The sequence below is a fragment of the Crocuta crocuta genome, unplaced genomic scaffold (genome assembly GCF_008692635.1).
Source record: "Crocuta crocuta isolate KB4526 unplaced genomic scaffold, BGI_CrCroc_1.0 scaffold96, whole genome shotgun sequence".
Taxonomy (NCBI): Eukaryota; Metazoa; Chordata; class Mammalia; order Carnivora; family Hyaenidae; genus Crocuta; species Crocuta crocuta.
Genome location: NW_027531522.1, coordinates 6,642,818 through 6,655,872, shown reverse-complemented (window position 1 = coordinate 6,655,872; position 13,055 = coordinate 6,642,818). Strand labels below are relative to the sequence as shown.

Genomic DNA, 13,055 nt, shown 5'->3' with positions numbered 1-13,055 from the left:
ACTAAGGACGGAGAATTTGGGTAGACTATGTTCAAGTTGCCCTGCAAACTTAAAACCTCCTTTTTAGAAATAAGTATAACACGATTAAAATTCTGAAAAGAGACATTTGAGTTAGTGAAGGCTTAATGCATGTATGCAATACAGGAGGAAATTTACCAACATACAAGGTTTTAAATCAGAATTCCTAATTTTTAAAATTGATTACATTTGTGCCCATCAACACAATGACCTCTTTTGCCAATGCTCTATTTGAGTTTCAACATCAGGTTAGCAGTAAAGCATGGAAAAATATATATTTGAAGTCTGAGTTATACATGATTTGTTTTTGAGATAGAAGTAGATTAGTTCTCATTATGTATGTCATACTATTTAAGAGCTGAGCTCTGAAATGCAGTTTTATACAAACATATTTAATGGTAATTTACCTTGTTTGGAATTAGGTTAAACTATTTCTTCATACCCCAAATAGGATGAATGGATTCCATGATTCATTTTAACTATATGAGTGAAGTTATTATTATAGCTAGTTGGACTATTCTATATTCTCCTTATTCAGGATAATGTTGTAAAAGTTTGTCTGGTATTATACTCCAGATGCATTGGCCTTAAGGGTGTCAAAGGCAATAAAATGACAGCACATTTAGATGTTCTTATTTAATCAAAGATAGCATAGATTTAAAGAATGCATGTTTTAATGAATAAGCCATAGTTTTTAGTAGATGTGACAGGTGGAGTCCAGGTATCTTGGCTGTGCATGACACGTGTATGTCTTCATTTTCCAAATAGGAAAACAAACATATGACATGCTTGGAAAGAAATATGAAAGCAACGTTTTCTGTGGCTGAACTAAAAATTGTGTACAATTTTCCTAATCCAATATTTGTTAGTACATGCATTCCATAAAACAGTGAGGATAGAAGACAGTTCACTCATGCAAGCCAGGAAAATTTTCAGCTTGTTTCCACTACTATTTTATACTGAGGAAAATCTTCCAGCAGTAATTGACATGTCCTGTTCCTTGGTTATTTTTCTCAACTAAGATTTTTTTTAAATTTTGCCAGTCTTTATGAAGTATTCTAAGTGAAGAGAAATATTTTCAGTAAGGAACTTAAAAAAAATAAATGTGAGTCACTTCCAGTGTCTGATTTGGCGTGTAAGGAGCTTGGAAGTCATTATTTCCTTCCTCATAATAAGAAAAGAAAATAATAAAGCTGAATGAACTAAAAATCAACAACTTTTTTTTTTAGATTTATTAGATAATTGAGTTCTCAAGCCAAACCACCCCCAGCTTTGAGATGAGAAGGTGGAAACAGAAAATCACAACATACGGGAGCAGATGCCCATGAACAGAAACTTCTGCAGGAGTCAGTACAGGGCAAGAAATCCTAAACTATAACCGATGAATTACTGCAGGCTCAGAGTGGATAAGTTGGAGAGATAGTCCAGGGGGATTCAGTGTCAGGGAGTCCCCACACTTTTGTCAGTTTTAACTTCAGGAGCCTGAAGATCAGAGAAAACTCCTCTCTGTTTCAGCAGGTGGAGAGAGAAAATAGCCATTCTGAAAATTTCCCAGAGCATTCTGTACTACATAACAAAGCCTGCCTTCAAGAGAAACTGTTTTACCAGCACCTAACTGACCTAAGGGAGGAGATACCCAATAGCGTGTGAGAGATGGGAGAGATCACTGGGAAATTCCGTTGTTTCCTGTACTATTCATGAATTCGTATAGTGATATTTTAAACAGGACTTGGGCTGATTGTGACGTATATTACAAACTAAATATTCATTACTAGAAAAAGTTTTTTAAAATGTTGTATATGATTGGTATGATAAGAAATGATAAAAAATGCAATCATATGCTCAATTAAAGTCAAAGAGACCAAAAAAGAGTGAATGAAAAAAAAAAAGAATAGCTGATTTGCAAATAATAAACAAATAAGGTAAGTGTTAATTCCAACTATCTCAATAATCACCTTAAATGTGGCTGATTTATATTCACCAGTTAAAAGACAAACAGAGAAGTTGAAACCAAAATAAAGAACCACATGTCATCAATAAGAAGCCTACTTGTAGTATAAATACAGAGGTAAATTAAAGGTGAAAGAACGGGAAATATATTGGAAGAATGCAAAAAGATATGCTATGTCAACATTAGTAAAAAGAAAGTAGCTGTGGCTACATTAATTTCAGACAAAGAAGACTTTAGAGGAAGGAGAATTATCAAGGATAAAGTTGGGGCTTATAAAATAATAAAAAGGTCATTACTCTAAGAAGACAAAACACCCTTCAGTGTGTAAGAACCTATCATCAGGCCTTCAAAATACACAAAGCAAACCTAATAGCACTGTAAGGAGAAATAGATGACTCCACTCTCACAGCTGGAAACTTCACCACTCCTCTGTCAGTAATAGGGCTATCAGGCAGAAGTCAGTAAGGATATAGTTAAACTGAACAGCACCATCAATCAACTGGATATTTTTGTCACTTTTGAATACTTCATCCAACAACAGCAGAAAATATTTTCTTCTCAAGCTCACATGAAACATTCACCAAGGCAGACTACATTTGGGCCATAAAACACATCTTAACAAACTTAAAAGAAATCCTAAATGTGTGCCTTCAGACTGCAGTGGAATTAAGGTAGAAATCAATAACAGAAATATAACTGGAAAATTCCATAATACTTGAAGATTAAGCAAGTAGACTTCTAAATAACATGAGTCAAAGAAAAAAATCTTGAGAAATTTTGAAGTACTTTGAATTAAATGAAAAAGCAAATACAACTTATACCAATGGGTGGGATTCCGTGAAAGTTGTGTATAGAGGGAGATCTTTAGCATTGAATGCATATATTAGAAGAAAGATCTAAAAATCAATAATCTGTTTGCAACTTAGGAAGCTAGGAAAAGAAGAGTAATTTAAATCCGAAATAAGCAGAAAAAAAGAAGTAATAAAAAGTAAAGTAGAAATTAATAAAATTGAAATTAGGAAATCATAAAATAATCCAGTTAAGAAATGGGTAGAAGACATGAAAAGACATTTTTCCAAGGAAGGCATCCAGATGGCTAATAGACACATGATGCTCCACATCACTTATCATCAGGGAAATACAAATAAAAACCACAATGAGATACTGCTTCACACCTGTCAGATTGACTAGAATTGACAACACAGGAAACAACAGTTGTTTGCAAGGCTGTGGAGAAAGAAGAATCCTCTTAAACTCTTGGTGGGAAAGCAAAGTGATGCAGCCACTCTAGAAAACAGTATGGAGTTCCTCAAAAAGTTAAAAATAGAATTACCTTATGACCCAGCAATTGTACTACCAGGTATTTATCCAAAGGATACAAAAATACTGATTTGAAGGGACACACGCACCCTGAGGTTTATAGCAGCAATATGGACTATTATGAACAATAGCCAAATTAAGGAAAGAGCTCAAATGCCCATCAACTGATGAATGGATTAAAGAAGTTTTGATGTGTGTATATACATACATTTATATATATAACTATATTAGTCATAAAAAGAATGAAATCTTGCCATTTACAATGATGTGGATGGAGCTAGAGTGTATTATGCTAAGCAAAATAACTCAGAGAAAGACAAATACCATATGATTTCACTCATGTGAAACAGAATGGAGGGAGTGGGGGAAACAGAGGCAAACCATAGAATAGATTTCTAATTATAGAGAACAAACTGAGGGTTTCAGGAATGGAGGTGAGTGAGGGGATAGATTAAATGGGTGATTGGTATTAAGCAGGCCACTTGTGATGAGCACTTGGTGTTGTATGTAAGTGATGAATCACTAAGTTCTACTCCTGAAACTAATATTACACTATATGTTAACTAACTAAAAGTTAAATTAAAACTTGAAATGAAATAAAATCATAGAGAAAATCAAAACCAAAAGCTCGTTCTTTGAAAAGATTAATAAAATTGAAGAGCTTCTTGCCATAAAAACTAAAAAGAAAAGAAAAACAAATTTGTAATGATCAGAAATAAAAGGTGAACCAGCATTACCCATAGGCACTAAAAGGATAATAGAGAAATATTATGTACAACTGTATGCCCACAAACCTGATAATCTAAGTAGACCAGTTTCTTCACACACAATCTACCAAACTCAGGTGAGAAATAGATAATCTGAGCAAGCCCACATCTAATGAAAAAATTTCGTATATAATTAAAAATCTTCCAAATCAGGGGCATCTGGATGGGTCAGTTGGTTAAACGTCTGACTTTGGCTCAGGTCATGATTTCATGGTTCATGGATTCAAGCCCTGTGTTGGGCTCTGTGCTGACAGCTTGGAGCCTGCTTCCCATTCTGTGTCTCCCTCTCTCTCTGTCCATCCCCTGTTCATGCTCTGTATCTCTCAAAAATAAGCATTTATTAAATATTAAAAATAAAATCTTCCAAATCAGAAAGCACTAGACTTAAATGGATTTACTGGTGAATTCTCCAAAACATTTAAAGAAGAAATTATACCAGCTATATATACTCCAGAAAATTCAAGCAAAAGGAACATTTCTGACCTTATTCTATGAGACCAGTATTCCAAATTAAAAACAAAGACATTACAAGAAAAGGAAACTACAAGTCAATATCTCTCATCAACATAGATACAAAAGTTGTCAACAAAATATTAGCAAATCTAATCTAATGAAAACAAATATATATACATATATATACACATATATATACACATATATATACACATATATGTACATATATATACACATATATATACACATATATGTACACATATATGTACATATATATATACACACATNACATATATATACACATATATATACACATATATGTACATATATATATACACACATATATATGTGTATATATATATATATGTAGCATAACCAAGTGGGAATTATTCCAAGTGTGTCAGCCTGGTTTAATATTTGAAATGCAGTTAGTTTAATCCATTACATCAACAGAGGGAAGCAGAAAATTTATCCTAACATAGTCACAGAAAAAGCATTTGACAAAATCCAACATTCGTTTGTGAAAAAATACCTCAGTAAGCTAAGAATTAAGGTGAATATCCCTAATTTGATAAATAATATCTACAGTGCTTCTTCAGCATGGTGAAATTGAAATGATGCAGAGAAGATTAGCATAGCCTCTACATAAAGATGACCCATGAATTCATTTTATATATATATTCCATATTTTTATGGTGACTATCATTGATAATCTGTATTATATATTTGAAATTTGCAATGAGAGTAGATCTTAAGCATTCACACACACATGCACACACATATACACAAAGTGGTGATGGATGTGTTAATTAACTCAGTTGTGTGAATCCTTTCATAGTGTGTACATGTATCAAATCATCATGTTGTACACTTTAAATATATTTCAATTGTGTAGTCATCAAGACAGTATGGTACTGGCACAAAAACAGACACATAGATCAATAGAAGAGAGTATAAAGCCCAGAAATGGACCCACAAATATATAGTCAGCTCATGTTCAGCGAAGTAGAAAAGAATATCCAATGGAAGACAGACATTCTCTTCAACAAATGGTGTTGGGAATACTGGATGACAACATGCAGAAGAATGAACTGGACCACTTTCTTACACCATAAACAAAAATAAATGCAAAATGGATGAAAGATCAAAAAGCGAGACAGAAAACAATCAAAATCCTAGAGGAAAACATGGGCAACAGCCTCTTTGACCTCAGTTGCAGCAATTTCTTACTAGACACTTCACTGATGGCAAAGGAACCAAAGCAAAAAATGAACTATTAGGACATTATCAAGAGAAAATCTTCAGCACAGCAAAGAAAACAACCAAATAAAAGGCAGCCTATGGAATGGGAGAAGATATTTGCAAATGGCATATCTAATAAAGGGTTGGTATCCAAAATCTATAAAGAACACATCAAATTCAACAACCCAAAGACAAACAACCCAGGTAAGAAATGGACAGAAGATATGAAGAGACAGTTTTCCAAAGAAGACATCCAGATGGCTAAGAGGCACATGAAAAGACGTTCAATATAACTCATCATCAGGGAAATACAAATCAAAACCACAATTAGCAATCACCTCACACCTGTCAGGTTAGCTAAAATTAAGAACACAAGAAACAATAGATTTTGGCAAGGATGTGGGGAAAGGGAAACTTTCTTGCACTGCTGGTGGGAATGAAAACTGGTACAACCATTCTGGAAGTAGGAAGTTTCCTCAAAAAACTAAAAATAGAACTACACTATGATCCAGAAATTGCACTATTAGGTATTTACCCAGGGGATACAAAAATACAGATTCAAAGAGGGTACATGCACCCTGTTTCCAGCAGCATCCTTATCAACAATAGCCAAACTATGGAGAGAGCCCAGATGTCCATCAATTCATGAATGGATAAGGAAGATGTGGAATATCTATATGTATAGATCTATTGATAATAGACCCTATAGATATAGATAAAGATCTATAGATATAGATCTAGATACAATGTAATATTACTCAGCCATCAAAAAGAATGAAATCTTGCCGTTTGTAATGACATGAATGGTGCTAGAATATATTACGCTAAGAAAGTAAGTCAATCCGAGAAAGACAAATAACATATGATTTCACTCACCAAGAAGATCTAAATAAATAGGAAGATATTCCATGTTCATAGATGGGAAGAATCAATATTTTGAAGATGTCAGTTCTTCCCGATTTGATGTAACATATAATGGAATTCCAGTCGAAACTCCAACACATGATTTTGTAGATATCAACAAACTGATTTTAAGTTTTATATGGAGAGACAAAAAGACCCAGAATAACCAATACAATATTGGAGTATAAAAACAAAGTGAGAGGAATTATAATTCCTTATTTCAAGACTTAGTATAAAGCTATAGTAATCAAGACAGTGTAATATTGGTAAAATGATATACAAATAGATAAATGGTACAGGACAGAGAGCTCAGAAATGGACTCACACAAATAGGATCATCTGATATTTGACAAAAGAACAAAGGGAATTCAATAGAGAAAGCATTGTCCTTTCAACAAATGGTGTTGGAACAACTGGGCATCCAATGCCAAAAAAGCCACAAAACAAACAAACAAAAAAAACCTTGACAAAGAACTTACACTTTCCATGGAAATTAACCCAAAGTGTATTATAAACCTAAAAGAAAATGGTAAAACTATAAAACTCCTAGAAGACAAAATAGGAGAACAGTTAGGTGCCTTTGGGTTTGGTGATGAGTTTTCAGAGACATTACTTCAATTGTGAATGAAAACAAATTGGTGAGCTGGACTTCATTAAAAGTAAAACTTCTAGGGGCACCTGGGTGGCTCAGTTGGTTGAGCATCCAACTCTTGATTCTGGCTCAGGTCATGATCCCAGGGTCATGGGATCAAGCTTTGTGTCAGGCTCCACAAAGAACATGGAGCTTGCTTAGGATTCTTTCTCTCACTCCCTCTGCCCCTTTCCCCTGCTCATATGCACTCTTTCTCTCTCTCAAAATAAGAAAAAAATAAATTAAAACTTCTGCTCTGCATAAGACACTATTAAGAAAAATAAAAGATAAGACATCAACTGGGGAAAAAATTGCAAACCCATATCTGCGAAAGGATTGTGCCCAAAATATAAAAATAAGGCTTAAATATAACAATAAATGTAACAATTTATTTTATTGTTAAATATAACAATAAAAAACCCAAATAAAACAGACAAAAGATCTGAGCACATACCTTATTGAAGAACATACACAGGTGGCAGAGAAGTATAAGAACAGAAATGATGAACAATATGTTATCAGGAATATGCAGATTGAAATGAAAATGAGATATCAGTGCCTACCTATTACAAAGCAACAGTCCGAAAACACTGAAAACACCAAATGCTGATGAGGAAAAAGAGGAATGGGGACTCCCCTTCATTGGTCATGGGGCTGCAGAATGGTACAGCCAGCTTTGGAAGACAAGTTGGCAGTTTTTTACAGAACTAAACATACTCTTAGCATACGATCCAATACTTGTGCTCCTTACTATATACACAAGTGAGTTGAAAACTTATGTTTATACAGAAATGTGCATACCGTTGCTACAAGAACTCTATTCATAATGACTAAGCTTAGAAGAAACCAAGATGTCCTTCCTAGGTGAATGAATAAACTAACAGTGGTATATCTATACAAAGGAATATTATTCAGTGATAAAAAGAAATGAACTAGCAAGCCACAAGAAAATATGGAAGAACTTTAGATGCATATTGCTAAGTGAAAGAAGCTAACTATAAAGACTACATACTGTATCATTCCAACTATGTGATAGAATAAAAAGACAAAACAGTGGATATAGTAAGAAGACCAGTTGCCAGGTGTTTGGTGGGGAGAGAGGGAGGAAAAGACAAAGAGGTGGAACATGGGATTTTAGAGCAGAGAAACTATCCTGTACAATCCTGTAATGGTGCATGCATGTCATTATACATTTATCAAAACCCATGGAATATACAAGGGAAAGAATGGACCCTAATGTAAACTATGGACTTTACTTAATAATTATGCATCAATATTGGCTCATTCATTAATTGTAACAAATGTACTGCACTAATGCGAGATGTTAATAGTAGGCAGATTGCATGTGGTAGACAGGAGGAGGAAGCGATACATAGAACTGTATGATTCCTCTCAACTTCCTTTAAGCTTAAAACCACTCAAAAACATAAAGTCCATTATTATTAGCTTTTTAAATGGGTACAAGTTCAAGAAGCAATTCCTTAAGAATTTCATCTCTGTTTAGGCCTTATGAGGACTACAACAGGAGGTCTCATTTACCACATATTTGTATGGTGAAATAATGTTCTTTGTGAACATGAATAGGCAAAACCTCAGGTCATCGGTTGGTGTGACTGTGTTCGCCTAACTCTCCTTTGTAATTCACTCTGGCAACTTCTATTTTTCACTCTATTCAAGGGAGGGATGCACAAGTGTCCCTTCCATTGAAGAAGTCAGTGTTGTGGGGGATAAAGGTAACTAACATACTGATTCCTCAAAGGCTACCAAATTTACCTGACGACCAGCTCTTACATAGGAAGGCTTCATAAAAGAAGCCTCTTGTACTATTAAGTCACAAATCAGGATTTGAAACCACGTACTTCAGTAACAACACTAAAATATCACAGGAAAAAGGGAAGACCTTTAATTAGAAAATATTTTAATAGCTTTGATTTAAAACTACAAATATTTAACCTATGAAAGTGTTTATATGTATAGTTCTTTCATTCCTTCCTAGAAAAAGCCATGAAGGGCATAGTAGCTATGATGAATTCTGACAATGATGGCTATAGAAAAAAGATCCATTGGTGTTTAAATAGGAGAGACCTTTCACACACTGATGCAGCTGAGGAGAATAGAAGTTATTGCTCAGAAATAAAATAGTGTGGTGACTTTCACAATTATATATTTTTTTACTGTTACTGCCATTCACTACTATTCTGATCAGTGTGGGAATCAGAGAAACTGAAAATGAGATACAATACCAACTAGCCGCTAGTACCCTGTGTTCCTGCTCTACTTACAGCATACAAAATATTTTACTTGCTTGAAACTGACAGGTTTGAGCAAGTTAGAAGAAAAGGAATATACCTTCAGAAAAGGAATATACCTTCAGAGTCAACAAAAATATTTGATGACTTAATTCAAAAGTCCTATATTCAGGTGAATTTTGTGAATCCTATAATCATAGTGACTTTCTTTTTCTTCTTCTTTCTTGGTTCAAAAGAATGAAACATTATCGATACATGACTTCACAGAAAGAAAATGAGTTGTGTTTAATTGTGGGGGGGTGGACAGGTGAAATTTGCACACGGTTTAAATATATTCTGCCTCATGCTGTAAGATCTATCATTGTACTGATAGAGTTGCATTCATCTATTTCCAGGTAGTGGCCAGCACTTCCTGTATGTCAACTCATCTGGCCCCAAAGAAGGACACACAGCAAGAATCACTACTTCCCAGTACTTTCCAGCAAGCCTCGGAATGTGTACCGTTCGGTTCTGGTTCTACATGATTGATCCCAGGAGTGCGGGGATATTAAAGGTACAAAAGGAAGGCAGAGATTCGTGTTTCACTGAAATATTCGTAGAATGTGTTTAAACATTTTTTAAAAAGATCACACACCACCAATGATGATTCCATTACTCTCTCATTTCTTTCTGGGACAGTGGGATTTGGCAAGCAGTGCTGTCGTTCATCTTAATCTCATTCAAGATTTATCTCATTCATGGCTGCCACCTGAACTCAATTATGGCGCATGCTATTTAAAGGATCATCTAGAGATAAAAGAGTATGGACATATTCTGCATGCATCTCCACTAACAATTTAGATAGGGAAAATGAGGAAATGTGATGGGAGGGAAAATGATAAAAAGAATTTTCTTTCCCAAACAAGGTAAAGGCAAAGACATTTAAGATCTTAAGCATATCTCAGCTTACTCTAAAAACAGCAGGTTTGCTCCCATTTTTGATTAATTTAAGACAAGAATCTGCATTAGATGCAAATGTATTTGAAGAAGCAGGTTGCTACATTTTGACTTTTCATCCTATGAAATAGCAGCAAGCTTTTCAATCAGCCAGAAGCAATTTTGAAATCTTGATTTCTAATTGAAAGATTATATATCAGAACACAGAGCCTGGTGTTATTGCTTTGTAATTATACGGCCACCTGTTGTCTGAATAAGTATAATTGGAATCTTTGACTTTATCTCACATATTGTCCCTTGTAAACAATAGCAGTTATTAAGTGATTTCTATCTTTCAGGCTGCGTATTGTCGACTTTGTATGTGCTCTACCTTTTGATTCTCCCATTCACCCCATGAGGTAGTTTATTTCCCCCAATTTTATAATAAAAAAACTGACCTTTGATAGAAAAGAGAGCTTTTTAAGTAAAAATACAGAGAATTTATGCTGATTCTACATGGAGGTCTGTATTCCTAAAGAGAAGCTAGGAAAAAAACAGCAAAGAAAAAGATTCATTATTAACAGTTTAGAAATATGAATAAATGAAGATCGTGTGAAGATTTTGGTTTTTTTTCATTGTTTCTATATACAACATATGAAAACTCAGTAGATTAGTCTATTGCTTATGCTAAAGGTTATCCAGGGTAATCTATAACCACTAATCCTAAAGAGGGCCCTCAATATGTTATTTCTACTGATGTTTTATTTTTTAATCTTTATGTATTTTTGAGAGAGAGAGAGAGAGAGACAGAGCATGAGCAAGCAAGGGGCAGAGAGTGAGGGAGACACAGAATCTGAAGCAGGCTCCAGGTTCTGAGCTGTCAACACAGAGCCTGACGTGGAGCTCAAACTCATGAACTGCTAGATCATGACCTGAGCCTAAGTCGGAGGGACACTTAACTGACTGAGCCACCCAGGCACCCCACTACCGATGCTTTAAGATATGATGGGCATGGAGGAGGGCACTTGTTGGGATGAGCCCTGGATGTTATGTGGAAACCAAACTGACAATAAACTATTAAAAAACAAAAAAAAGATGCAGAATGCTGCAATTGAAGAGGACACAAGTCAGTGATTGTTACTTATGGAAGCAAATACCAGTGGAAAAGCCAAGAGACCTTTCAACAGAACATGAGGAGATTTCAGTCATTTGCTGACAAAATGTTCCTTTCTCAATTGAAAAAGAGCATCCTTATATCTTTTAGCTGTTCACCAGCTAGTCAGTAGTGCTACAGACTGAATGTCCTCCCCCACCAAATTCATATGTGAAATCCTGAGACAGCTATTTCAGTTACCCATTGCTTTTAGCCATGTTTCTATAAACATGCAAACTTTGAAAAGGAACATTGGCCTCACGTCTTGATATTTGAGACCTTGCTTTTGGTGACTATTGTTTTTTCTACCCAGAGAGCGGCAGCTAAGTGTAGCAATGCCTTTACGTTCCAGGTAGCCTTCAGAGAGGCCTCCTGGGAAGGAAAATACATATTCTCCCCAGGAGAATAATATATATTCCTGGGGGAATATATACAGCCTGACATCTGCTTCTTGTAGAGAAATTACCCTCCTATACTACAATTGTCTTGATAGGGTTGACTCTCATTGTAGGCTGCTTCTACCACCTCGACAGCTGACTCAAGGCATAGCCTTCTCCAGTGTTTGGTGCAGGTTATAGGAGGATTTGTCTTTCTTCTGTATTACAAGTCATAAGGATGTAGGCTAGATTTGGGCTATTGGAGGCCATCTTTCCCCATGCGGGGAGCAAGAGTGTCTGAGAAAGAAGGTAATATAGAGAAGGACCACAGCTAAAGAAAGAGGAAGAAACAGAATGGTTTTTGCTCTGTTTCAATCCTGGATCCTACTTTGTCTAAGACAGTGAAATTCTCTTTGTTACTTGCTACTGAAAACTCCTAACTTTAACAGAAATCTAAAAGCAGCTGTTTTCATGATGTATCCTTATGTCACTGATGAACATAAGGGACGAGTCTTACTTTCTCAACCATCGGTCTGGAAAACCTTTTGTGTATGGTGTGTNATTCATGCCCGTCTGAAACTATTTTGTAAATGAAGTACATAAATCCTTTAGGGGAACCTGGTGACTCAGTCGGTTAAGCATTTGACGTCAGCTCAGGGCATGATCTCAGGGCATGTGAGTTCGAGCCCTGCGTCAGGCTCCGTGCTGACAGCTCAGAGCCTGGAGTNAAGGATATGAAGAAGAAAATACCTAAGGTGAAGATTTACAGTAGAGGGCCGCGGAGGCAATAAAAATAGCAAGGTAGTCCTAAGAGAGATTTAAAATTGTAGTTTGTGGTAGGATGCTTTCTTGTCAGTACAAATTTTATGCGATTGTATTAAGTGCTATGCATTTCTAGCCCTTCTGTGTTTTGTTCTATATCCCAGAGAACTACACATCCCAGGCTCCTTCACTCTCTGCTTTCCTGCATGGCTTTGGTCACAGGCCAAAGATCTGAGAGCAGAAAGACTAGACAAAGATTTCTCCTCCACCTATCCCTTCCTTCTACCCCTCCTCCCCTCCCCTCCCCTCCCCTG

The 13,055-nt window shown here is 35.6% G+C and overlaps 1 protein-coding gene and 1 non-coding gene across 2 annotated transcripts in view; both read left to right on the top strand.

Annotated features, from left to right (window-relative positions):
* The window catches only part of MALRD1 (MAM and LDL receptor class A domain containing 1), a 757,419-nt gene that overhangs the window by 543,452 nt on the left and 200,912 nt on the right, over window positions 1-13,055 (top strand). The window contains exon 33 of the mRNA XM_077772480.1: window positions 9,930-10,087. Coding sequence (XP_077628606.1) covers window positions 9,930-10,087 — 158 coding nt within the window. The remainder of the gene's footprint in view (window positions 1-9,929; window positions 10,088-13,055) is intronic.
* On the top strand, window positions 5,093-5,201 carry LOC144238658 (U6 spliceosomal RNA). The gene has a single exon (XR_013337182.1). It is a non-coding gene; the product is annotated as a U6 spliceosomal RNA (small nuclear RNA).